Raw genomic sequence first — 27,889 nt, forward strand, 5'->3', positions numbered from 1 at the left:
CACAACAGACTATTAAATCATAATATGTGCCACATGTTTTGCTTATCTCCTTGTTATGAACTACAACTCCTTAAAAAGATGTATGGTTCAAAACAACCAGTTCCAAAAAAAGAAAAGCATGTCCTACCAAGCACTGGCAACTGTGTCAACAGTTGAAGGCAGAAATGGAACAGAAAGATAACTGGGGTTTTTTTCCTGTTCCACCTGGCTGAACCATGCTATTAGATCACTAAGGAACTCTGTATGATTTCTGAAGCAAGAAAACCAGCATTTTTTCAATTGAGTTTCTGAGGAAGATATTGGTTTCCCATGACTCTAGGCAACAGAGAGAAGGAGGTCTACTATCATTCTGCTCACTGTACTACTTGAAATTTTAAGACTTCCTGCTTAAATAGAAGAGGAACAGAACTAACTCTTTGTCATATCTGCCACAGAAACAAAGCATTGGGATCACCAGAGCGTGTACTGTTATGAGTGAGCTCCTCTCATCTGGTGTAACACCACAAATCAAAGCTGATTTTCAGTAACTGGTTTGACCTGGAAAAAAAAAAAAATCTAAATCCTTCCCAGCTTTAAATAAGGAAAAAAAAAAAGAAAAGTCACAGCAAATAGTGTGCTGCAGGCATCATAACAATTTCCTTTCTCATACTTTCTTTCCTGTAGCCAGAAGAAATAACAGTGTCTCAGGAACAAAACATCACCTGCAAATACTGAGTTCAGGAGCATTGCTATACTTTTCCTTGTGGCAGCACATCATTAGTTAAGTCCAAAGTACCCAGATGCTTAGATCTATTTAGATGGCAGCAAGTCCTAGATGAGAAAAAGACAGACCCCCTAGATTAAAAAACAACTCTACATACCATTAACATTAAGCACAATGACATTCAGAAGAGTTCTTAGTAGCATTCCCTTCTTGATCCAGGTATGACAGGAGAGAAAAGAAAAGGTGAGACAGACTACAGTCATACACGATTAAAGATTTAGCTGCCGTTAAGTAAATGGCAGACAGACCAAAGACAGACTTTACAGATGCAACAAGTGATTGACCTTTATTGAAACAGTAAGGCATTAATGAAAATTTTGCATGGGTGTGATAGACCAGGGAAAAAACACAAGTACAAAAACCAAACTTCTGTAGAAGAAGTCTATTTTAATCCTTCAGACCTATGAAACAAGATTAGAATCAAGCAACTGATACCTTCTCTTGGTACTTTAAAAAACTTCAACCAAAAAGCATCACAAAAGCTGCTACAAAAATTAACTATACAGTAAAGGCTTAAGGTTAGTAGAAATTGGTCAGAAGACTGCAAGAGCAACAATATCTAATATGTCCAAAGGATATGTAGAAATCCAAAGGCACTGAATATATTTCGTAATGCCTTAGAAAAGGTTGGTGAACTGTGAAGTAACAGAAACCTTTGAGTGAATCCTGGCTGTCCTAGAGATGTCCTAATTTTAGTGCAGTGTATTAAAGTAGTATTTCATCCAGCAAGAAACCATTAACTATGGTTTATGTAAGATTTGGAGTAAATGACTTGTAGCTCTGCAGGCTGAGTTAAAATGTGTAAAAGTTGACAGGTAACATTAAAGTCACATTCATCAAATCCACAGAAAACTGACCTTCTAAGGAACCCAAGACATCAGCAAATGGCTTTGCAGCAACAGCTGACTCATTGATGATGCAAGATACTGAACAAATCTGACGATATAATTCATGGAAACTACTGGGTTCTAAGTGAAAGATACGTTTTTAGGAAATAAAGCTGGAAGATAAGAGACAACTGATGAAAAACTGCCTGGGATACATGAAGGTTAAAGTACTTCTATGTATAAAAAATGAATGGTAAGTAGTACTAAATATCACCACAAAATATGATGGCATACCCTCATCTTGGACACTATATCCATTTCTGAAAATATTAAAACTAATTTAGAAACAGAGAGGATAAACAAAGACATTAACAACAAAGTAATGAACACTGCACAAAAAGTTAATTGGATGCTCGTTTATCTTAACCTAAGAACAGAAACACACACAAAACTAAAAGAGAACATTTAAAGCCAGTAGAAGGAAACATTCATTGCAGAACATTTTAATGCCCATGAAAACATCAGGATAAAACACAGTACCAAAATCAAAAGCTTAAAAGAATTTAAAAAGAAAAAAAAAATTAAGGCACTTGTGGTAGGGTTTGGAGGGAGAGGCAATACCTTTTATGCCTACAACATAGTAGGATTAACCAGACACACTCTGACACATAAACACTTAAGTTCTTTACTTAAGAATATTCATAGTACATTAGGTTGAAAATAAGCACTTGTGAGGATAAATTTTAATATTTCTGGACAAAAAACCTCCCACAAACAATGGCACTGTCACAGTCTGCACCAGGAAGAGAGCATTGTCACACCACTGTAAAATCTCACCACCATTGTCAGCAGCCAGTGGGTAACCAGTAGGCAAGTCCATAGCAGACATAACTTTGGTGGTCTGAGAGGCTGTTCTCCAGCCTTTATCCAGAAGTCATCTGTATCAGCAATACTGTGTCCTGCATGGATTCCCAAATGCCATGCAGTTTCCTCCCAAGAAGCCCCTATCTGTAGATAAACTGCAAGGGCTACCATTCCCTCATTCTGCAAGCTATAGGGAATCACAGGGGACGCCAAAATGGCAATACCAACTGCAGCAGCTACACCTGCCACCAAACTTTTCAAGTACACCCCTCACTGCCTATGATACCTGACTGGCACTTTCTTACACCCTCCAACATCAATTTGTACAGAGGGTATCACCCCTTTACCCATGGGTAATATGGCCACCCCACACGAATGCCTGCGTGCTCTTTTTAAATCACACCTTAACTTCTGTAGAATTGTCAGGTGTGTATTTGGTGGCTGAGTGCAAGATGGAAAACCCTGCATGGCCTGCTGGATGTCCAGCATGGAGAGGATCTGCATGATCTGCTGCGCAGCATCTTGCAAAGGTGCTCACGGGCCAGCCCTCTGAAGCAAGACAGGGCATTCCCCTGTTTGCGCACCCAGCCTGGACCTACTGCTCTCAGCTGGCCACAAGTTATAGCACACTAGACAAGTCCAAAACACTACCTACAACCCTACAGCTTCAGGTGGGACTTTTCAGGCTACTATACAGGACCTGAACAACCTAACACTCATCAGGCCTTTTGTCTTATCACAGTCTAAAGACAGATCTTCCTTTCCAGGCAAATCACTAATTAGGACCCTGAATCAACAACCAGCCCATACTTGTGGAAGGCATCTGGTGCAGTGTCACACCATCTCCCTTATCTCTCCCATCCTAGGAGGTGGAGCGCTGAATAGTACATCTGCTTTGCTGATGCTTTCCAAATAATTGCTTCCATTTCATCACAACACAGAAGGACTTCAGCGTGGACTCCTACTCTAGCTGACTTCCTGAAGACAGCTTGGTACACTTATCCGTGCACTCCAGGACCCATTCCATACTTTCTCAAATACTGACATCCCTACCAACATTCTTCACAGTATATAAAGCTTCCCCTAGTTAGTTCTGTAGTAGTACATACAGAAAATCATTTTCTTTCCATTTGGAAAAACTGTATTGGTTGCTCTTTGGGTACAGGCAGAACTGAAACAGCTGCTGTCATCAATGGCTATTATTTAATTATGTCTCATGCAGCAGATCTGCTCAGACATAGCCGAGCACTGTGCATAAATGAGGAGCTTACACTGCATGAATGATAATCATCTTGTAAGTAAAATATTGCTCAAGCAATTTCTCTTTCTTTTATGATAAATCCTCACACAGACCGATATTAACTTTTCTATTCCGTGAATCTTGTCCCATATCACTTACACAAGCACAGAAATGGTCAATATTATCAAACCCCAAAAACTTGTTTCAAACATGACTATCCTGTACACACAGACCTTAATGCATATGTTGAGTACAAGATAACATAAAATCCTTAATATACTAAACCATATGTGGCAAGGTATATGCAACTTCCACATTGTAGGCTGCAAAAATAACACCTCACATTTTGAGAATTTGCTTATACTTGATAACGATTAAATTCCACTCAAAATACAACATTCTGTACCTAATGCAAAGAAAAGCCACTTGATGCAAAATAACTTTATAAATTTAAAATCAAGAAATAATGGTGCAATGTAAAAGCATGACAACATCTGCCTTTCGGAAACTGCATCATTTATTTATATGACATTAGCAGATATCTTTTTAATGCTAACTGATCAGAACTCACAAGAAAATAAGCTTTTCACTAAACAATTAACTCTAAGGATTATTTTAATTAAAAAAAAAAATCAGCTATTCTCTTATGCAAACTAGGTAAAAAGCTGACCAATCCTTCAAATATCTATCAATACAGAGATATTAAACATCAAGTTATGAAAAGGAATTAAGTAGGTGTAAATGATAAACAGCAAATGTCAAATAGCCTAAAGGTATTGAGAAACACTTAGACGATTACATTTAGAAAATACACATAAAGGTATGTTTATAATGGGATGGCTGATTTACTTCACAAACTAGTTTTGCAAATTTAGTTTAGGACTTAAAAAAAATCAAAACGAAACAAAACAAAAAGAAACTATAGCTGCATAGCAAACAATTCTCTTTTGCAGATCTGTAAGTTACAAAAACAAACAGGAGAGAAAATTCAATTAACATTTTATAGAGCTCATTTCACTCCCGAATTTATATAAATGCATACCACCTCTTACATTTACTCTACAAAGGTGGGAGAGGGGAAGTTACCTGAGGGCAAGGTATTCAGACAAAAGGCCCCTATTCCTGGTGAAAGCAAGTGGTCAGTTGCCACGGCTTCTGAGAAGCTTCTGGTACTCATTTGGGTAGTAAGGATATTCACAGCAAACCAATCTCCACCAGAGCCAGCTGGGATCGCTGCAGGGAACGGGACACAGGGGACACACAAGGGATCAAGTTCAAAGGGAAAAAGGAGTGATACAATAATGTAAGAGAGTTTTAGCTAAAGATAACTGCAGTTACAACAGTTTGTTACACATCATGACAGTATAGAACTAAAAAGGAAACAGACCTGTGTAAAATGCTACATTCCCATGAGAATATCCCTTGCTGTCTGATACTACAATACCACAGCCATGTTTAGATGAACAGCTTATGGAGAAAATTTTAGTCATGCAGAAAAGGTCTATATAATACAGCCAAGTGGTTTCAGAGATACTCAGTAAGCACATTTGTGAATGTGAGAAGAAACGTAGCCCGGAGATGCAGCGTAAGAGGTTATTATTTTATTTTGAAATGGGAGACAACTTTTCAGTTTTGTTTTGCCTAGCCTGAGATTTCTCAGCCCACAGTATTTGTTCCTATTCACAGTGTCTCAACCTCATCTCTTCAAAATTCACACTAAAAAAACATGACTCTACAGACATAAGGGAATGGGACTTCTTGGATTTTTTTCCTGTCCTGTTTCTTCTCATGAAAAGAGGAGAGAATGGAGAGATCTGAACCGGGTTAGCACCAGCTCCACAAAGGTGTACAGAAGAACTCCTGCAGGAGCTACCCAATTGAGAAATCTGGGTTCCCCTGCAAGCAGCCAAAACCTAGATATGTTGTGTAATTACTTGTTAGCAATTATTCTCATGATTTGCAAGGAATCTGTGAAACAAATAACTTCCCGTAAGCCTTTATAATTTCATTAATGTTTCATCAAAAATTAGCTAATCTCCTTTGCCCAATCTGCTTGCAGAAGCAAGCAGAAAATAAAACAAAGTACACTTTAACAGGCACCTCTCACTCTGAAAGTTATTTAGTACATACTTTTATAATCCTTTCATATAAAAAAAAAACCAACAACAAAACATCAAGGCTTCGGCAGGAGAAATACCAAATTTCAAAAAATGTAACTGTGGGCTTTGTTTTGATTCTTACACACTCCATAATCATTTGAACATAAGACACAATTTTATTCCTCACAGGCTTTATTTAAATACCCTTTTTCCTGAGAGTGCTTCACACTAGCGTATCAGCTACTTGAAAACAAAGTAATCTTCAACATCATTTTCATTCTGAAATTTACTTCCCAGTGAAACTGTTCTGAGAATCATTTAAAGAAAATGATCACATACTATACACATAAAATGGTGCTGATTAATTCCTGTTGATTCTGCAAATGCTTTAATTTTTATTATGTATACGTAAAAGTTGTCCAACTTCAACAAAGCCTCAGGAGAGCTTTAATTGTACAAATAAAATGCCTGAAGAATCAACATCCAGATTTATAATACATTTCAAAAATAATGTAAAACAAACTGAAAACTAGAAGTCAAATTCTGTGAGCTTTGTTAACCCAAATGCTACTGAAAGCTTAAGAGACCTTTCTGAAATGTAACACAAGATTTAATATTACGTCTTAATAAATGTAATGATTAAGAATTCTACCAGAAAACACATTATCGCTGGTTTATCTCCAAAATACCTTTATGATTTCATAATGCACCACAGTGATTTTAGTTTGGCCTTTTGGAAGATGTTCTGTTACAGAAGTTTAAAATGCAATATGATACTACTAACAAAAACAGAAGAAAGTGAAAGTTTTTTATTTTTGTTGGAAAAAAGCATTTATTGATTCCTTTATGCTCATCAGAACACTACCAGCACATTCACACATAAAAAAAACTGTTGGCATGAAGTCTCCACTTAAATACAAAAAGTATTGGATTTCAAATGTAAGGGAATTTAAGAAATACAGGATTTAATAAAACTTTAAATTGCTCTTTCTCCTCGTTCTCTTCTGCTGTCTCAAGCAGTTCTGCTTTACTACCTGTCCTTTTTCAGACTTGTTCTTTCACTAGGTGCAGCATTTGTTTTAGATAGACATTATGCTAATGCTTTCCGTAAGCATTCAGATTCAACACAGATTCATTCAGATTCAACACAGATTCATTCAGAACAACGTAGACAGTTACGTCTACATTGTGTTTTGCGATTTTCCCACATACTACACAAGCCAATAAAGTCAGTCATGTAGAATATGCTCTGTGAAATCTTCAGTACAAGCAAAGAGAGAAGCTGTTTTACGCTTAGTCTAGGAAAAGTACACACTTTGTGTTCTTTGGCTGGCTAAAATAATTGGATAACTTCCATGAAACTGAAGTGACACAGAAGTGGAATACACAAAACTGAAAATAAGCAAAAATTCTACTTATTTTTCTACTAGCAGAAGTTTCAAAGTTCATCCAAACAATTTTGGTCATTTAGTTACAGGAAGGAACGAGCCCATTCTGGCCAGAAAAAGGTGTTACATTGGTAGACTCTAAAAGGAGTCACCTCAGATCTCACCAAACAGGCATGTCTTACTGGTATAAAAGCAGCATGATGTGCAGGTCAAATATTTAGGTAGGATATGTATCAGTGAAGTTGTACCAGATGATGTAGTATACCACTGTTTACAGCAGGATCAGCCGATTCCTGATATCCATACAATTAGTATGCTATTCTTTGTAAAACCAATCTTCATATGCATTTTAAAATGATTTCCCAACTATGAGGTGAAAAAAATTGTCACAAAATTTACTGCAATTTTCTTCTATTGAAATCTTAGTATTTTCACATCTATTGCTTCAGGGGAGCAAAAGCAAAGGTCTAAGTTCACGCAGAACATTAACTAATGACACAAACTGAAAACAATTTGGGTTTCTGCCATACCAAACACTTCTAAACCTCTTACTGTTTTCTTTGTGAAAATAGCAAATAAGATTCAAGCAAAGAATGTAATTTTTTAAGATAAAGTATGTGTTATCATTGGTAAACTTAAGAGTTAATATCTAATTGAGATGAAGAATGTCATATTCAGTGGAGATACTTAACTCAAAGTAGAGGCAAAGCTTGTAAGCTTTCCTTCATGTTTCTTAAGACATATTTTGATAAACAAAACTGTTTTTCACAGAAAGGCATGGATATTGCAGACACTTACACAGAAGACACAGTTAGACCGCTCATTAACTAGAAAAGGAATTTCAGTCAATGCTACTAAAAGCCAAAACCAAAACACACCTGAAAACCCCTTATGTAAGTCTGTGTCAGTAACACCCAAGCTCTGTCAGTATTTTGGATCCAAACAACCCAAGATTCAAACCCCTGTGATGGAGATGATCCCCTTATAACCACAGATAGTATAACAGAAACACTATTGTGAACTTGCATAGGTGCAATCTAGAGTCCTATTGGAAATCTTTAACACCATTGTTTTATACACTTGTCTACAAAGTCTAACTGAGGAAAAAGTAATGCTGAAGGGTATCTGCTATTGTCACAGCAGAGCAGTGCACAGAAAAGCTTGCAATAAAAGGGGCTGTTCAACAAGAAATCTCTCACCCATGAAAACACGTAACAGCACATATGGAGACTCAACACAAGTTTCAGTTCACTGGGGAAGACCTTGACAGTAAAAGTAAGTGATCCCAACACTACACAGAAGACTCCTAGGCACAGTGTCTCATTCCTACCTTTGTAAAGGATAATGCCATTATCCAGATACTTGTTTCATTTTAGGCCATGTATATTATGAAATAAAGACACTCCACCATCCGCATTCACAAAAACCACATCTAACAAAATATGGAACTGATAAAAATGCAAGCCTCTAAATGACAAACTCATCTCTTCAGCTTAGCAGAGAGCATTTAGTTTCATATCCTATGCCAAGCACCATATAATCTGAAGAACAACAAAAAATGTATGTTGTTGCCCCTCTTTCCCTCCTTCTCATTTTCTTCCACAGCCCTGGAAAAGAGCAACGCATGTTGAAGACAGAGGACATAGCTTATATTTTAAAAGTTTTTAAAAGACTGTGGGAAAACTAAAAACTCATCACCAGATCCTGACATAAAATACAGGCTTGTTACAAGCTGAGTAAATAAGCTCTACTGCCTTCACTGTTCTTAAGCTGTAACATAGCAAGAAGAAAAACCTTTTACAAAGGTGAAAAGTCATTTAGATACCAAAACTGTTCCAAAACACAGTTTGCATCTTCCTCTTCTTCTTGTTCTCAGACCTTAAAGACTCATAGCTATGTAAAAATTTTCCCTAGCTAACAAACATAGAATGATAAGCCTCCTTCACAACACCAGTGTCCATATCAGTTCGTCTAAAAGCACTGCAAACTGCTAAATGGAAACTACACTGCTGAATGACACGACACTTTTAAATTTGCATATACAGTATCTAGATAGCAAGAAAGCTGAAAATTTCTAACACATAAGTAACAGATATTGCAGCAATCTTCATGGCAAATATTGCTAAATCAATGATGATTTGGGGGAGCTGGACAAGATGACCTCCAGAGATCCCTTCCAACCTCAGCCATTCTGCGGTTTGTGGCAAAAAAGGGAAGTACTTCTCTGTAACTGAAGATATAAGTTCATATCTTCTATTTGTTCTTTGAAGTACATATTAGATTTGGCTTTGTTCAAACACAAAGAGAATATAATCATCAAAAATGAAAGTAAATTGAGATAACAGGATAATTCTTGCCACTCTTCCTTTATTATGTATGGACTTCTTCCAGTACATTTTAATCCTGCCACTAATACCTGGTTTGCTGAAGATGGCAAACAGGCATCAGTTTTGAGGAACTATGAAAACTGCAGAACAGGAACCACTATAGTAATAGAGCACAAAGTGAAAGTGCCCTTTGGCACCCTCTGTATGACAGCAAATTCCTTATGTATTTGGCTCCACGCTGAAATAAAACAGTGTGTGAAGCCTACCTTAATCATGTACTTATAAAACATACTAAAGAAAATCCTGAAATAAAGAACAACATTATAATTTTTGTTGAAAAAACAAGTTCCTGAAATTTAACAAGCCACCAGATTTACAGGTGCTTGTGTCACTTGAACTCTGTTTTCTTGTGTAACCAACTTCTGCAACCATTGAGGCACCAGTTCTGCAGGGAGAAAATATATTATCCGCTCATGTGATTAACACCACCCATAATAAAGGGCTTAATAATAATACTGTCTATATTTTAGGTACCAAACACACTCTTTTAATGTCAACATGGTGTGGATCATGAGCCTTAACTTCAACTTGCAAATCTCAGATTGTTAGATATATCCCATAAGCTTTTTTAAAATGATGAAACTTGTCACAATCATTTGACGTAGTCTTGTTGAATGAGCATTATCATATCACACAAGAAAGCAAATACAAACTTATCAACATTAAAAAGTACTTAATTCTAATCTATTTATTTGAAAAAGTAGACAAAAACCAGCTCATGTTACTCATGCCCAGTTCCCGGGCACATTTCAGACTTTAACCTGTAGCACAGAGACTAGAGTTCACTTCTCTTTCAATACAGCTTGCTAAATAGCAGTATAGGAAGTGAGCTGTACCACTGAATTAAGTCCAGTGATTCCACGCACACTTCTGATTAGAAAACTGACTCAAGCCTGATGACATCTTTGTATCGCATTTCCATTCGCACAGTGCTCAGTTATTTTCATGTGAAGACAAGATTTCTTCACCAGCATTCCTAGCTACAAAACTCATGAGTGGGGTGGAAGAGAAAAATTGTTCTAGTACTGCTTCATACATCATCTTTAGCAGATAGATATCAAAGGATTTGGAATGAGAATTGTGTTTTCCCTGTGCATCATCAACAGATCAGTCAAATGACAACCTGTCATTTCATTTTGCTTGATTTACTCTATTTATTAGCACTGATGAAAATAAACACCTTTCAGAAGCACCACACAAAACCAGAATAAAACATTTGGAAAAAATAAGCAAATAAGGGACCAATATTTCAGGTTATATCTTTTGATTTATAAAAGCAAGCTCTGAAGAATAACAATGCTGTGGTACCATGACAGATCAAGGACCTAATAGGTTTCTGTCTCTCTTTAGAAAATGGGAGAAATGTAACGTGGCTTTTTAAAATCGTATCAATCAGATTGTGTACTTTCTGCAGTTTTTCCATCTCTCAAGCACACGACATTGACAGCTACAAAATTTTATAGTAGGTTTTTTCTGTTTGTTTTTTGTTTCAACCCACGAGGCACGTTAGATATGATCTCAGTCACGCAGAAAGCGTCGCGCTTATTTCATCCCTTTGCGCGCAGCAGAATGCATCTCTTTGTCACCTGCGTGTGCAACAGCTCAGATGTCGCGACCGGACCTGCAAGGACACCCGCCGAGCTCCCTCACCGCCAGCCAGCAAGCGAACTGGGACGGCTTCTGTCAACCCCCCCGCCGCCTCTGAATGACGACGGGGCCTGGGGTGTTCCCCCTTTCTTTTCCACGCTCCCCGCCGCACACCTTCTCGCCGCCACCGGCTGCTCCGGGGGGAGCCCCGCGGGCCTCGTCAGCGCCCCCCGCCGAGGGGCTGCGCCGCCGCCGCCGCCTCCCGGGGGCCGCGGGCCCGCTGACAGGGCAGCCCCCGCCCGGCTCGGCCCGGCTGGGCCCGGCTCAGCGGCGTGCGGCGGGGGCGAGCACCGTCTGCCCGGCGGGGAGGCGCCCGGCGGTGACTCACTCGGCGACTCCTTTCTGCGCCAGGCAGACCGAGCCCCCTGCGCGCCCCCCCCGCGCCGCCGGGCACCGAGCGAGGGGGCTAGGGGCCATTTATGCGGCTGTCACCGCCGGGCAGCCCCACACGAGCAGCCGGCCTCCCCCTCCACCTCCACCAGTCACCCCGAGGAGGCGGCTCCAGCTCCACCTTCCGCGGGCTGAATGAAGCCCGGTCCCCCCGCCCTGCGCCAGGCCCCGGGGGCCGCTCTCCGCCGGGAGACGCGGGACCGGAGGTGGTGCCGCCGCCGCCGCCCGCCCACCCCTCAGCCTACCCGGGGCGCGGCGCCCCACTGACCTGGAGAGATGCTTCAGGATCTGCTTCTTGATAATCCCCGCCATGCTGTCTGCCGGCCCGCGCCCCTCACGACGACCAGCCGGGACCGGGGACGTGCCTCATCCCTCCGCCTCCGCCTGCCCCTGCCCGAGGCGGGGAGACCGCCGGGAGCGGAGCCGCTGCCTCCGCCCGCGCTCACTCGGCGCCCGCCGCCATCTTGGCTGCAGCATCGCCTAGTGACGGGGGGCGGGGGCGGCGGCGGGGAGGGCCGGGCCCGGAGCCACCGCCCCGCGCGGGGAGCGGCGGCCCCGGGCAGGCGGAGGCGGAGGCGGAGGCGGGGTAGGGGCGGCTCCTGCCCTCGCTCGCAGACCCTCTCCCCGCCGCAGCCGGCGTCCGTCTGGTCAGCGCCGCCGTCCACCCTCAGCGTCTGCCCGCCCCAGGTCGCACCGCCCGCCTTTTCTCCGCTCTCCTCCGCCAGCTGCTTCTTTCCTCCCTCCTCACCCTTCCCACCTCCAAAACTCTGAAAGCGTCTCCCTGCGTCCCCGCCCGGGCTCCATCCCTCCTCCCGCCTGTGGCGCCTGTGCCCCCGGGGCCCGGCCTCCGCCTCCCCTTCACCCCCGTGCGCCCAGCCCGCTCTCCCCCGAGTGACCGGTAGCGGCTGTTATTTTTGTTGAAAATCTGTTACAAAGTGCCACTAAAAGGTATTCTGTGTAACAACACGAACAAAATAACCTGGTTCTAGTATGTAGCAAGACTTCCTCTTGATAAAATCCCTCGTTATCTACGCGCGTTAATACTTGGCATCAATACCTGCGTGTCATGCTCTTCCCAAGTAATCTGCAGAGCTCATTCACAGAAGCAATATTTAAAGTCACTTTAAGTTTTTCAGATAAACTCCATTACTCTAGCTCTTTCGTAATATATTCACCTCGATTAGCCAAGTGAGATGTTCGTCCTTTTTATACCTCTGTTTTATAAGCAATACTCATTTCCAGCTACAAAAAGCAATCCTCAAATTTGTTTCCATCTGGGATCCCCAAAATCATTCCAAGATGTTACGACCAAGCGAACAACCCCAGAAGCAACAAATTCGACCCTCCCGTCTATTCTTACAGAGGAAGGTGGAAGAGTTGTCCAGGCAGCAATCCCTGCCCGAACAGCCACACGCCTTCTCCCGAGCCTGATCTTGGCCCAGGTGAAAGCCAGGACAGCTACTGCTCCTACAGCACCACACAAAAGGAACAAGGCCAGATAAAAAGCAGAAAAGCTTGCTGACAGAAACTTATAATGATATGGCAATAAATTCATATGTATATACACATATATAATATTTCCCTTAACCCAAAATTCTCAGCAATTACTCAACCCACAGACCTGTAAAATCAGGTTGTTCCCCAGGTGCTTCCATTTCACTGGGTATCATCTGTGGCAAGTATAAAGCCTACAAGTTGTTTTAAGAGAATAGCTTCTCATGCTGTAGCAAAATTTCCAAGTCAGTTAAAAAATAAATGTCTTGTATTAGTTTTGTTCATCTGGTAACCCCCTTCTCTGGGGGTTCCTCATTCAGAGAAGCTATCTTGAAGAATTTCAGTGGTGGGTAACCAGGTACCCTAAATAGTAGTATTAACTGGAATAAGAAAAAAATTAACAATTGTAAAACTAACAAGTTTTCAGATGTGACCTCTACATGAAGGATGGCTTGCTGCCTCTATAGTATAGTCTAGAGCTGCAGAGGAAAGACATCAGATACTATTTTCTTTGCTTCTCATATACATAACAGATTAATAATTTACATGCAATGAACCAAAACCCCAAGGACCTTAAAGTCAGAAATGTGAAGCAGTAACAGAAAAAATAGGTCAGGAGATGAACATTTTCAACTGATTTTTCCAAGCATTTAAAAATCAGTCAGTTGTGTTATACTGACCTAATTATATTCTTTAAAGAGATTTATAAAGTGGAATGAGCTGTGTATGAAGCTAACACTTCTATTCCTGTTTTAAGTTCAATTTTCTCAACCAGAAAAAATTCTACCAGTATCTTGGAGAAACGATGTTCATCATAATGACGGATCAGCTTCTCATCAAGAAAGAAAATACGAGCAGCAAGGAAAGCAGGACCCATGCTGTGTGTTCCCTTTCAAGTGTCCTGCAAGCATAGCTCTGGCAGAAAAGGGAAAGTCCAGAGGCTTTTCACTGACATGAGAACTGGAAACCAGAAATATTCCTGTCTGGCAAGGGTGATCTGAATCGTGACCTCATGTTCTCCCCCATCTCCTGGAGCACACTGAATGGAGGAACGGAGGAAAATGCACAGACCAACATCCCCCCCACCCCAGGGAATTAGAAGGGCATGTGATAAGGAGCCCAGCTTATCCCTTCGTTCGAGCAGAGCATCTGACACTTCTTTTTAGAGCCTTATGCAAATTAATATCAGGATATCCCCAGACTATGTTTATTAAGACTTTGGACTGATTCTCCAAATCACAGTCGCATGTTTGCCAGCAGATGAATTTCTGCTAGCATATTCATGATAATTAGACCACTGCTATGTGAAAATGGCGCTTGACACGAAGTCCCAAAGACTGACTCGCTCTGAACAGAGGAAGGCAACCATTTGTGAAGAACCTTGTGGGAGTGTCATCAGCTGTCACCTTAATATGAAAACCACAAAGAGGAAAGAGTGGCTTAGCCTTCCTGACTGCTTTGCACTTATAAACACTGCTATGTAGGAGTTCTTCATCTAGCAGCCAAGGCTATTTCCTCTTGATTTACCAAAATGACTCCCCACCCAGTGAGGAGAAACTGTGTCACAGAAGAAAAGGGGCGGCTGTAGTGGCAGATCATCACCTGTATTGCTACGGGTCCTGCTGATCTGGACCCTGACCCACCAACTTTCCCTGTTGACTTCAGACCTGCCCAGTCACCATAGCCCTGCCTGGTGATCCCTGGGCTGTGTCTGGCCCTTGTTCGCCCCACCAGACCTGATCCTAACCCTGACTTGAGGCTTGACTTACGTGCTTGACCTCAGATCTGCTTCGTCATCACACACTCACCTGATGACCTGGGCTCTGGGCTGCCCTCCCATCCCTGCCTGCCTTGCTCCCTGGCTGGGGGTGGTGTGGCAGGCCCTGGCTGGCAAGGTCCTGCCCTGCTGGCCACAGTATCCCCCTCAGCTCCGGGCTTCCCTCCTTCACGGAGCAGCTGGCACTCATGTCACCAAGGAAGAACCCCACTTGTGAGCGCATCCAGGGTACTAAAATGAACTCAAAGAATAATTTTGGCTTGTATTTACCACAGGTAATTTCCAGGGCCTATTTGTGAACTCTTTCAATTCAATAGAAGACCCAAGAACCCGAGGATGTACAGAGTTTCCCATCAGGCAGTCATCTCACCCACCAGCCTGCCCTTCACCATCACCTAAATGAGGAAAGGTGCATGGAGCTCAGTTTACGGATGCTAAGACCAGGATAATGCCCCCCCCCCCGTATCAGGGTCAAAGAATGCAATAACTTCTTGCTCAAGGATAACTTTCTTTGGATTCACTGAACAACTTGCAAATTCTGTAGTTGGCACCATTCAATCATTCTGAGGCTGCACATTCCCACAGAGCAGGGCAAATAAGCAGCTGGGTGCTTTGCATAGGGTGTGCAGATGGAGTTTGACTTTTTGTGTGGTCATGTGGATTCCTTAACTGTAAGAACTGGAATGGAGTTGAGAGGAAAAAAAAAACAACAAAAACAACTAGAGCTCAAGTGACTTCAGAAACGTGAAGGTCACAGAATTATCAAAAAATATTTGTTGCTTTTCCCATTAAATAAAGCAGTGGGAAATGTGGAAAAAGAACAAATAAAATGTGCCCTAAGAAGTTCTGATTTAGTTTCAGTGAGTGCTTTGTTTCATACTTGCAGCATGAGAAATGTGGCATGGCTTCATATGGATAATGCAAAAGATAATGGTCTGTCTTCAAATGCAGACGTGCAAGGCTTAAGTAGTCTGACAGACCATTACTCAAAGTTAAAGAGCATCACAAAATATCAATTCTAAGCTACTGTAAGAGGCAATGTACGAAGTTTGCTACCATGTGGGCATTTGAAAGTCCTATTTATGTGTCCTTGCTATGACTTTGCCTTTGTTAGGTACTCTGCCAACAACAACAGAAAGTATTATCAGCAGCTTCATTGCAATATATGGGTGAATACGTAAACAAACTCAATTAATAGGTATGTGAGTGGCCCTTAGTTAGCAATGACAGTACATATACCAACTTCAGTTCTGAGAGATTTTAAATATTTATGTATATGAACAACTACACATAAATCTAAGTGAACTGTTAAAAGCCTGGCACTTGTCCTGTAGGTCCCTCCCCCAAAAAAAACCCCAAAAGTAACTGAATTCAATACAAGTCACTGAATGATAACAGATGAAGTCTCGTAGAACTGGAGCTAGTATCTAGAAGAGAAAAAGTAAGTAATTAAATTCTGGCTTTCACCTTTATTTTCACAAGGTAAAAGTTAGCAATAATGATTTTTTGTGTCTAAAGTATTCTTCTAAGAACTTTATGTTATTAATAAAAGGATAAAGTAAAGATTATGTGATTTTAAGAGTAATAATTTACGTTTCTCTGTAACACTGTGAATACCTAAAGCATTTGTCACAATTCTATGTTTTGTGTATTCTGGGTTTTAATCACAAAACCAAAATCTACTATTACTATACCTGTCGGCGGGCAAAGAAGAACAACCAATACTTTACAGTGTTCTTTGAAAGAATCCAGAAACTCCTGAACTAGAAAAACAGGCTTTTGATAATTCCTGTGACCTCTCCTCAAGAATCAAAGAGTGCATCTGCTAGCGCAGGGATTAAGGATGCTGTCCTTAAGATACAGACAAGCACGTAAAGAGGATTGGTCTAAAACCAGATTGCTGTGCATTCTGCTGAACATCCTGGCTTACGGAAAGGCATTTGATATTTGTTAGGGTAAAGAGCCATCATACATAGTAGCAGTTATTTTTAAGTTCTGGTATTTCTGGGAAAGCCAATTACGTACAGATACAAAACTGTAATGCACTTTCTCTTTTATTGGATAACAACAAAGATACTAGTGATGGTGAGTAAAAAATATAAATAAAGCAAAATTCATCATAAAGACAAGTGCAAGATCCTGCACCTGAGATGACAAAACCAAAGAGCCCAGTAACGGCTCAGATCTGTGCGGCGGGGGAGCAGCCTTGCTGAAAGGGACCCGGGGGGCCTGGTGGACAGCAAGCTGAACGGAGGGCCGCAGTGCACTGCTGCAGCAACAAGGGCAAATCAGATCCTGGGCTGCATCCACAAGGGCATTGCTAGCAGTGAAAGAGAGAGAGAGAGAGAAAGAGGATCATCCCACTCTGCTCAGCGCTTGTCAGGCCACACCGGAGTACTGTGTCCAGTTCTGGTCCCCACAACTCAAAAAAGATGCGGACAGACTGGAGACGGTTGAAATGAAGGCCATGAAGATGATCAAAGGGCTGGAGAACCTGCCCTGTGAGGAAAGACTGAAGGAGTTACATCACTTCTCCCTGGAGAGGGCTCAGGGGGGAACTTCATCACAGTATGCCAGTACTTAAAGGGTGGCTACAAAGAGGATGGAGGCACTCTCTTCACAAGAAGAAGACAAGGTACAAGTAGCACCGGGAGAGGTTTCATCTTGATATAAAGAACTTTTTTTATAGCAAGAATAATCAATCACTGAAACAACCTCCCCAGGGATGCGGTAGTCCCCATTGTTGGAGGTGAATTTCAAGATGCGGTTGGACACGGTGCCAGATCATCTCATTGCGGCTCCCTTTCCACAGAAGGTTGGACCAGACGATCTTTTGAGGTCCTTTCCAGCCTCGGCTGTTCTGTGGTTCTGCGATTCTATAAAGATGTGTGGTATATGACACAGACTTAAGTAGAACAACAGCTGGTCAGTGACAGCAAACACCAATAGCACTGTTTTTTGTACTATTTAGAATAAAAGCGTGTTAATTACAGCAGGCCTAGAAAAAAGAGTAAAATAGTCACATTGAAATTTAAAGTCTTCTCCTTTTTCATTTTGTAACACTCTTACACAGGAAAGGCCTGCGCTGCTTTTCTAGTTCTCACATGAAGCCATTTTCTTTCACCGCATTTCTCCCCGATGCGCTGGGCTCCCGTGCGACGGCAACTGCTGCACCAAACCGCCAGGGACACCCGCGACGCGACCCGCGGCCCACCCGAGGGCAAGGCACTCGCTCCCTCCCTCAGCAGGGGGTCTGTAACTGTACACACACCGGAGAGGGCTCACGCCCCCTCCCCCACCCCCCCGCCGGGCTCTCGCGTTATCAGCCCCGTGCCCGCTGTGCCCCTGCCGGGAGGGCGCGTCGCGCCGATCCCCTTCAACGATCGCCCCGCAGGGCCGGGGCTGAGCGGCGGCCGCCCGTACCCGCCGCCTGCGGCCGCTGGGTGGCGGCGCGGCCCCCGGCCGGGAAGGGGCCGTCCGCGCAGGCGCACTGGGGCGCAGGGAACGGAACCGGAGCTGGCGCTCGACGAGGTGACGCCATGTCACCTCCCCCCGCCCGGCTCTTTGGCGAGAGCTTCCGGGTCACGCCCGACCAATAGCCTCCGCAGCTTCGCTAGCGTCACCGGCGCCACGTGAGCGGCGAGCGTCTCGCGCCAGAGGCGGGTGAGCTGCCGGAGGCGGTTCCCGCGGCACTCCTGCGTCCCATCAGGCAACGCGCGGCGCTGCTCCTCCGCTCTATGGTAACCATAGAGATCCACGGCGGTGGCGGATCAATACTGGGACGGCGGCGGCCGTGGCGCCGTGGGGAACATGGCGACGCTGGTGCTGGATAACGGCGCCTACAACGCCAAGATCGGCTACAGCCACGCGAGCGTCAGGTGAGGGCTCGGGAGGGGAGGAGGCGGGACAGGACGGGCGGGCGTCCCCTTATCGCATCCTCTCGGCGCACCTGCCCTCCCGCCGCTCCCCGCCGGCGCCTGGGCGCACGGGAGGCCGCTCCTCCTCTCCCTCGGCCCCTCACCGGGAGCGGGCCTCCAGCGCGCCTGCGCTCGCCGCGGAGAGGCCCCGGCCTGGCCCCGCCCCTGCGGCGGGTGCCAGGCCCCGCCCCTGCGGCGCGCGCCGACCTGCCCGGCGGGACCGTTACACCGTTCCCCGCCGCCCATGGCGGGGGTGGGTGTCGGTCCCGGGGGTGGCGGTGCCTGGGCGCGGAGGAGCCCCCAGCGCCTTTTTTGTCGTGCTGGCGGCGGGGGGGAGGTGGTCGCTCAGTGCAGTGTGCGGGGCGGGGTGCGGGGTGGTGGTTTGTTTTCCCAAAAGTTGCCTCGTCTGCACCGGAGGTGTCAGGAATTAGAGATTTCCCTCGTAACTGGCTCCAATAAATGGATTAAAACCAAAGCAGCAGCAAAAATGTTATTGAACGTATATTATTTATGAAAGTAGCCTAAAGACAATGAATGTGTCTCATATCACGATGAACAGGAAACTTACCAATCTTTTCCAGCGTTATTCCCAACTGTCAGTTCAGATCAAAGACTGCACGCTTGAAAACCTTTACGGCAAATCAACTGGATGAAATTAAAGATCCCTCTGGTCTTTTTTATATTCTCCCTTTTCAGAAAGTAAGTAAGATATCCTGAGTTTAACATTATAGCCAAATATAAATTGTTTTAAGGAATAGTTTTCATACAATTTGCCCCAACTGCAGCATTATATGTAGTATTATATAAGAATCGAATTCAGCAGTATGAAGTTTAACAATCACAGAATCATTTAGGTTGGAAGAGACCTTTAAGATCATCAGGTCCAACTGGAAACCTAACACTGCCAAGTCCACCCCTAAACTGTGTCTCAAAGCACCACATCTACCCATCTTCTAAACACCTTCAGGAATGGGGACTCAACCACTTCCCTGGGCAGCCTGTTCCAGCACTTGATAGCCCTGTCAGTGAAGAAATTTTTCCTGATATCCAATCTAAACCTCCCCTGGCGCAACTTGAGGCCATTTCCTCTTGTCCTATCGCTTGTTACTTGGGAGAAGAGACTGACACCCGCTCTGCTACAACCTCCCTTCAGGTAGCTGTAGAGAGCAATAACGTCTCCCGTCAGCCTCCTTTTCTTCAGGCCAAACAACTGCAGTTCCCTCAGCCACTCCTTATAGGACCCGTTCTCTAGACCCTTCACCAACTTCATTGCTCTTCTTTGGACACGCTCCAGCATCTCAATGTCTTTCTTGTAGCGAGGGGCCCAAAACTGAACACAGTACTCGAGGTGCGGCCTCTCCAGTGCCGAGTACAGGGGGACAATCCCTTCCCTAGTCCCGCTGGCCACACTATTCCTGATGCAAGCCAGGATGCTATTGGCCTTCTTGGCCACCTGGGCACACTGCTGGTCCTATTCAGTCAAGCAGGACCTGCCTTTCATAAACCCGTGGTGACTGGGTGTGATCGCCTGGTTGTCCCGTATGTGCCGTGTGATGGCACTCAAGACGATCTGCTCCATAACCTTCCCCAGCACCGAGGTCAGACTGATAGGCTTCTGTCAAAGAGAATAACGTATATAGGAAACATAATTTACATTGGTTTTGTAGTGTAGTAATAAACGTATTGATAGGGAATATTTGTAACATTCTTCATCCTATGTAACATTTACTCCTTAGCATAGAAATGTGAATTTAAACATTTTTATTCTCAAATTTCTTTGTACTACCAGTCTTATCAGTCACTTGACATTTTTTTATTTCTAGTAATTTTTTTTTTAAGTATGATTTCATTTTCTAAATAGTGTAATTTTTTTTCTAAATTCCTACAGGGTTACTTGGTGAACTGGGATGTCCAGAGACAGGTTTGGGATTATCTTTTTGGAAAAGAAATGTATCAAGTAAGAGCCCTTTATTAATTACAGATTTTGTGTAGGTTAAATACTGACTAATGGAATTAACATAAGTGCATCAAATATTAAATAGAACTGGTGAGCTTACTATTCTCTTTAAAAGTGCCTTCAATTAGAAATCACAGGGATTTATTTTTTTGCAAACTGAAGAAAATTTTTACTTTGAGCTCTGGTGTAGGAATTTAAAAAACATTTGACTTGTGTGTATTCATACTGAGTTCAGTTCATGTATGTTAAGAAATTCACATCAATTAAGAGTTCAAGTTAGTAAAAAATAATAATTATAGATGGATACAATGTGGTTTAGAGATCAAGAAACTGTTGATGTAAAAGAGAGTGATGAGCTAGGTCAGTAGGCCGGAAGACATGCACATTAAGTAACCATCTTTGGCTAACCATTTTCTACCTATGAGTAAGTTGAATGTATAAAGTATAAATACCTGATACTTTATTTTTCTTACTTATCACATGAACTGGATTTAGCACAAGAAGTGTAGTAAGGCTTCCCTTTTATTTTTTCTTTAAAAATATGTTATATACTCTGACAGTTTTTGGGTTTTGTAACAGCTAGAAGGCAGAATGGTACTGAGAATGAAAGTAATGTCTCGAAATATCTTAGTCTCCATACCTAAAAATATACAGTGCTGGCTTTGGATACTTTCATTTTAGTTTTGGAACTAGTTTCAATTTAGTCATTGTTTCGAGGAGAATTTTTTTTTAATTCTTTTTCACGAGTGAAGACTGCAGAGAGATACAGCAGGTAATATGTTTAGGGCCATATCCAGTTACGAATGAAGTAACCCTCTGAAGTCCTCTCTAAAGGAGTTTGAGATATCAGTAAATGCAGAAAGTCCAGGATCTTTTACTGGCCTCACTAAAACTTTCTAAGCCTAGCTTCTACAAACAGATATGGCAAGTGGTATTCATGTCTTCAAATTTACATCATCTTCAACTGCTGCAAAGTACAGTAATGGAGTATTAATTTCTAAGTTTTGTGTAATGACAATATATTTTTCATAGGTGGATTTTGTAGATACCAATATTATTATTACCGAACCTTATTTTAACTTCAGTTCAATACAAGAATCCATGAATGAAATTCTATTTGAAGAATATCAGTTTCAAGCAGTTCTTAGAGTAAATGGTGAGTCTGTCTCCTTCTAGTTTGCATTTATATATTTTGAAGGTTAACCTTGTAAATAAACGAATAAATAAGCATGCATGCCTGTATGCGCACACACGTGTATATATAAAGGTAAAGAAATCACTTCATTTCCTTCCTGGCTCTTCAGTAATATGCTCTTATATGTGCTCTAAGTGGATTAAACATTTTTTTTGTAGAAATTCCAGCTATACTCTTACACTACTTTCTTAAGAGTATCAGATATAATTAAAGGAAATTTGAGCAGAGTCAGGATGACAGAGATAACAGATGGATTTTGAAAGAGGATAGCATTTGAGAAAGTCTACCAAAAATTTGCATGAAGTCTTTGATAGCCTTCCTTTTTGGGGGGGGGCGGTGGGAGGGGAGGGGTGGTTTTTTGTTTGGTTTTGTTCTGTATTAGCAAATAAAATGCAGCATTACAATCATGAAATGTATTGTATCTTATAAGGAATGTATAAATAACATCACAACCCTTCTGAAAGATAGCTGGACATAGGATACTCCTTTAGATAGGTCTTCAGATAGGTTTGATAAATTGTGGCGTGGTCAGTCTGCTTGGACTTGAGGAGAGGAAACTGAACATGGACTGGAATTACTGAAAAAGAATAAATGGGGCATATATGATACTTAATTTTATCCACTGTCAAAATTAATTCATGTGTTGGCTGTAGTATTGTATTAAGGTCTTGGAAGTCCGTCAAAGGCATTTAAAATATGAAGCAAGTACACTTTCATGTCAGTGTAAATTCTAAAAGTGTATATTCATATAAAAATTGAATGAAATTTTCTGTATTTCAGCTGGAGCTCTTAGTGCGCACAGGTATTTCCGGGATAATCCATCTGAACTATGTTGTATCATTGTGGATAGTGGATACTCTTTTACACACATTGTACCTTATTGTAGAAGTAAAAAGAAGAAAGAGGCAATCATCAGGTAAACTGGAGTATATATTTTCTAGAAGAATTGTTTGCTGTGCCTTAAGTTAATAATGACAGAATTCGTTGTGTTACTCCTTTTCTGTAGGATTAATGTTGGAGGAAAACTCTTGACCAACCATCTGAAGGAGATAATCTCTTACAGGTAAAGCATGCTGATCATTATCTTGAGACCTGGTATGAAATGAGCTAGAAGTTTGTGGGGGTATTCTTACTGGTTCTGTGAATTTTAGATCAAATGCTGTTTAAAGGAGAAGGGAATTTCTGTCTGTTATAATCTGCTAGCTGCCATCTTGAGCTTAAGCTCATGAATTAAGATGATCTTAAGCTCTTTGAAGAATTAGGCTGTTAGTTTTTAAAGTGCCAGTCCTTTTGAAGTTGCTGAGGTTACCTGTGTGTTCAGAATTACACAGGTCCTTACATATTTTCTGAGATGTCTCCGTGAATCATCAGTAACTAACTGATTCTATCAATACCACAAATAAAATTCAATCTGATCAACTTTTCATTAGGATCCTTTAGCTTGGAATTCTATCTGGGTAAAAGTCTTTGCTAGTAGAGCTAATTGCAGGATTATGGCTGTACTTGTTATGAAGACATTGGGCTAATGCAGGTAGATGTTTATATTTATTGAACTGTGAAATAGGAAAATATGAAACTCCAGTAGGCCAGGAATGCTTTCATAAATTGAATACAAGTTTTAGATATCGAGACAGTAGCTTTCTGTGATTTGAGAACTATGGATGCTCATCTCCAGTGGAAAACTGAACAGATAATGCTAAGACTTAATTACCCTCAAACTTCTATGTTTTTGGTTTTTGTTTTTCACAGGCAGCTACATGTTATGGATGAAACGCATGTAATTAATCAAGTGAAAGAAGATGTGTGTTATGTTTCTCAAGACTTTTACAAGGACATGGACATTGCCAAGTACGTATACAATGGTAGTAAATGTAAAAGTTGGTACTTCCGAACAATCTATTTGTACAAACAACTAAAACTATACTCTTAATCAGAAAATTTTCCAGTTAAGTCAAGGGCAGTCTTGGCAGTATAAAATAGTTGGAATTTAGAACTTGTTTTTTATTCTGTTGTATTTTGCATTCTTCTCTTTCAGATTGAAAGGAGAGGAAAATACTGTAATGGTAGATTATGTTTTGCCAGACTTCAGCACAATTAAAAAAGGATTTTGTAAGGTAATGATGGTATGGTTTTTGAAGTATTTTTTGGACTGTTGCCCTGCACAAGTCTAGTAGAGAGGTTAAAAAGACTTTCTTTTTCCTAATGCTGCATTGTAACTTCTTTCTGTGCTATGCATTAATTGGTAAAGTTTTCCTTAGGAAGCTGAGATGACAATTAAATACTATTTTTCCAGCATTGCATTTTATGTTCTATTATTTAATACTTGTAGCTTTCTATGCTTATGCTCTGTCATACAACCTATCTATATCATTATTGTTGGGGTTTTTTAAAGTTGAGTTGGAAAATGTTTTCTCTGCTTTAATACTTTTAAAAAGTCTCTCTGAATTTCATTTCAATACCCTAATAGGTAGAAGGTTCAAAGTCATGTTATAGAAGAGCCTGAAAAGTCTTCATACCAATGAAGACAATTTAACAACTTTATCTCATGTACTGAGTTGGCCATAGTTTCATAAGCAGTCCCAATATTTTAAGGCCACTCTCGTGCATACCTGTTGTATTATGCTTAAGGCAAAACTGCAGTTGATAAGAGCAAAGTCACTTCAGATTTAATACCAGAGTATGTATTATTCTTGAAAGATTTGTTAATAATACACCTTAACATAGAATATACTACCTACCTCTGCAGTACATGAAAAAGATTAGCTGAATACTGTAAGATGCAATTTCTTTTCTTAAGCAGTGGCTACTATTCATGTCTTTAATTTAGCCAAGGGAAGAGATGGTGTTAAGTGGAAAATACAAGACTGGTGAACAAATACTTCGTCTAACAAATGAAAGATTTGCAGTTCCAGAAATACTCTTCCATCCTTCGGATATTGGTATTCAAGAGATGGGAATTCCTGAAGCCATTGTTTATTCTATTCAGAATTTACCTGAAGGTATAACCTAGAAGTATTTTGAAAAGGCGGGGGGAGGGGGGGGAGGTGTGTTGGGTTGGGTTGGGTTTTTTCTTGTTGTTTTGGGGTGGTTTTGTTTTGTTTTTTAAGCATCCAAAGTGTCTTAAGAAGCTAGTACTCTCAATATGCTACTTACTAACGTGTTGTGAACTGCTCTGTCTTCTGGTGAGTGTCATATACTCTAGAACTGATTGTCTACAAGATTCTCTGTTACGCAAACACAGTTTTGTGGCGATTCATTGATTGGTTTCTACTCTTGTTTCAGTTAATCGCTGCAGACTTAATTCTTCTTATCCTTCTCTAACGTGATCTATGTCTTTGACGCTGATGATGGAATATACTTGAAATTAGTTTTAGTTGTGTTTTAAAATATCTTTCTTCATTGGAAGAACAGAAAAATGAAACTGACAAGAAAAATGAAACTGGCCAAACTCAGTAATTTAAGTATCAAAGTATAAAACCTTTCTGACTGCTGTGTTTGTCAGAAGTGATACTAAAGCTTTCATTTTATAGATGATGTACATATAATTAATGTTATTACTGCAAAGAAGACTTCCATAGGTTTTATGGTACCACATAAGTATGGCAGCATTGAGGCTATTATTTTGTGCTCCTAAAAAAATTGCATGATTTAAAATCCTTCGTGAAAGGGGAATTGTGTTGGCAGACATGAAATTTAACAGACAATATAAGAAAACTGTAGTTATCAAAGCCAAATTCTAAAAATCACGAAGAACAGAGGGTGATTGATCACCTTCTTGTGTTTCTCAATAAAACTATTTAACTGATGTGATCGTTAGATGATCATAAAATTCTTCTATGCATATTTCTTACTTCTGTTCCAAATCATAACAAAATTGGGAAAAAAACCTTTTAATCTTTAAATATATATTCAGTCTCTAATTACAGATTTACTTTTTTATTTTACAGAAATGCAGCCTCATTTCTTCAAGAACATAGTTCTGACTGGGGGAAACACCCTTTTTCCAGGCTTCAGAGATCGGGTTTATTCTGAAGTTCGGTGTCTTACTCCAACTGATTATGATGTTTCCGTTGTTCTTCCTGAAAAGTAAGTCCTAAACTGTACAGAACAAGCTTTGTCCTTGTAGCAGAACAAACGATAAAGTAGGATTTCTTTTGCTAATTAAAAAGATAGATTGAGTAAAGGGGTTAATTTAAATGTTAAGTGAACCAAAATTGTACAAGACTGTTTTGGATGAGGATATTTTCAGACAAACCAAATAAATTAGAGACCACTTGCTTTCCCTGTGCTTTGGCTAATAAAGTTAAGCATATAAGTAAGTGTTTTCAGGATCAGTCTTTTTATTGTAAACAGATAAATGAGACTGTATTGTCATTAAGTGGATACATAAGTATACAAGATTAGAGTTTAGTCTTTTACTTAGAAGAATTTTCAGCATCTGAATGCTGCCATGTCATTATTAATGTAGCTGCTTCAGGGATTTGGAAAAGGTAACATCTTTGCAGAGACAGAGTTTACAGCTGACACAAAACAAGTACACCTTGAAAGTACAAAAAAATCTTCACTTTTTTTAAAGTATTATTAAAGAGCATTTTTAAATATTATTAAAGAATCATTATCTGTGCAAAGTAAATACAAAGACATCTCCACTTCCTGCCCTCTTCACACCTGCCTCCAAAGAGACACTGCTTTTTATAAAAAGCAACGTCAGTTAGCTCTGCAAGTATTTCAGACTTTGTCTCATAACTTGTCTGGAGCTGGATGGTTTGATTTACCCATCAAAAATGTATTTTTAAATAGGTATGGCTAAATAAAAGTCTTGGAAATCATCACTGCATACTTCTATTTTAAATGAACTTCTAGATGAGTGTTGTGGTTTAACCCAGCAGGCAGCTAAACACCACACAGCTGCTCGCTTACTCCTACTGCTCCCCAGTGGGGTGGGGGAGAGAATCAGGGGGGGAAAAAAAGTAGAATTCGTGGGTTGAGATAAAGACAGTTTAATAGGACAGAAAAGGAAGGGAAATAATAATAATCATAAAAGAGTATGCAAAACAAGTGATGCACAATGCAATTGCTCACCACCTGCTGACCGATGCCCAGCCAGTTCCCGAGCAGCGGTCACTGCCCCCCCGGCTAACTCCCCCAGTTTATACACTGAGCGTGATGTCATACGGTATGGCATAGCCCTTTGGCCAGTCTGGGTCAGCTGTCCTGGCTGTGCCCCCTCCCAGCTTCTTGTGCACCGGGCAGAGCATGGGAAGCTGAAAAGTCCTTGACCAGTGTAAGCACTACTTAGCAACAACTAAAGCACCAGTGTGTTATCAACACTGTTCTCATCCTAAATCCAAAACACAGCACTGTACCTGCTACTAGGAAGAAAATTAACTCTATCCCAGCTGAAACCAGGACAATGAGTAACAATAACTTTGTTAATTTTTCAGCCCTATTACTTATTCTTGGGAAGGTGGAAAGCTCATTTCTGAAAATGATGATTTTGAAGACATGGTAGTAACTAGAGAAGATTATGAAGAACATGGACACAATATCTGTGAAGAGAAATTTGATATATAGGTAGCATAATTGGATATGTTGTTATTCTATTGTTTTACTCAGAATGGAACTCTCTGAACTACAACCTGTTTTCTATCAGTTAGGATTGTGTTTTAGCTTTCCTGTATTTAAGCGGGTTGGGAAAAAATAATTTTCAGAGTTTAAAAATAAAGTTTTACAAGCCTAATACTATGAAATAATACGTTCATTGTCATTTCATTATGTTCTCATCTTTTACTGATAGCTTCATTGTATTCTTACTGCAGAAAACCTCAATGCATGAGGCAATAAAAATATTGAATGCTTGTACTCGTGTGACACTAATAGAAGAAATCAAGATTATTTTTTTTTTCTAAATGAATATTCTAACTCGTGCATGCAATTGAATGGA

At 41.2% G+C, this 27,889-nt stretch overlaps 2 protein-coding genes across 3 annotated transcripts in view; one reads left to right on the forward strand and one right to left on the reverse strand.

The window, feature by feature from the left end:
- BLTP3B (bridge-like lipid transfer protein family member 3B) overlaps window positions 1–12,151 on the reverse strand; it is a 60,032-nt gene extending 47,881 nt beyond the window's left edge. Inside the window, exons 1-2 of one of the 2 annotated variants that reach the window (XM_087766724.1) lie at window positions 11,874–12,151; window positions 4,781–4,927 (exon numbers count right to left, since the gene is read on the reverse strand). Coding sequence is in view for 1 of the 2 variants with exons in the window: in XM_087766723.1 (XP_087622849.1) it covers window positions 11,874–11,917 (44 nt within the window). In the remaining variant the exon portion in view is untranslated. The remainder of the gene's footprint in view (window positions 1–4,780; window positions 4,928–11,873) is intronic. The other variant, XM_087766723.1, reaches the window with a different exon arrangement.
- Window positions 12,152–16,976: 4,825 nt separating this feature from the next.
- Window positions 16,977–27,807, forward strand: ACTR6 (actin related protein 6). The gene is made up of 11 exons (XM_087764298.1): window positions 16,977–18,754; window positions 19,375–19,492; window positions 20,682–20,750; window positions 21,783–21,906; window positions 22,726–22,861; window positions 22,952–23,008; window positions 23,695–23,793; window positions 23,981–24,059; window positions 24,773–24,944; window positions 25,893–26,031; window positions 27,390–27,807. Exons 1-11 carry the CDS (start codon window positions 18,687–18,689, stop codon window positions 27,517–27,519), a joined length of 1,191 nt encoding a protein of 396 aa, XP_087620424.1. The 5' UTR covers window positions 16,977–18,686; the 3' UTR covers window positions 27,520–27,807.
- Window positions 27,808–27,889: the final 82 nt, after the last annotated feature.

Source organism: Nipponia nippon, unplaced genomic scaffold (assembly GCF_047370975.1).
Source record: "Nipponia nippon isolate SJK-2023a ecotype South Korea unplaced genomic scaffold, ASM4737097v1 scaffold_3, whole genome shotgun sequence".
NCBI lineage: Eukaryota > Metazoa > Chordata > Aves > Pelecaniformes > Threskiornithidae > Nipponia > Nipponia nippon.

Excerpts from the sequence above, each read along its gene's own strand:
- ACTR6 (XM_087764298.1), top strand. The coding sequence starts at position 18,687 with ATGGCGACGCTGGTGCTGGATAACGGCGCCTACAACGCCAAGATCGGC. Across the intron at positions 21,907-22,725 it reads AGCAGTTCTTAGAGTAAATG|CTGGAGCTCTTAGTGCGCAC; the intron begins GTGAGTCTGTCT and ends TCTGTATTTCAG. Across the intron at positions 23,794-23,980 it reads AAGGACATGGACATTGCCAA|ATTGAAAGGAGAGGAAAATA; the intron begins GTACGTATACAA and ends CTTCTCTTTCAG.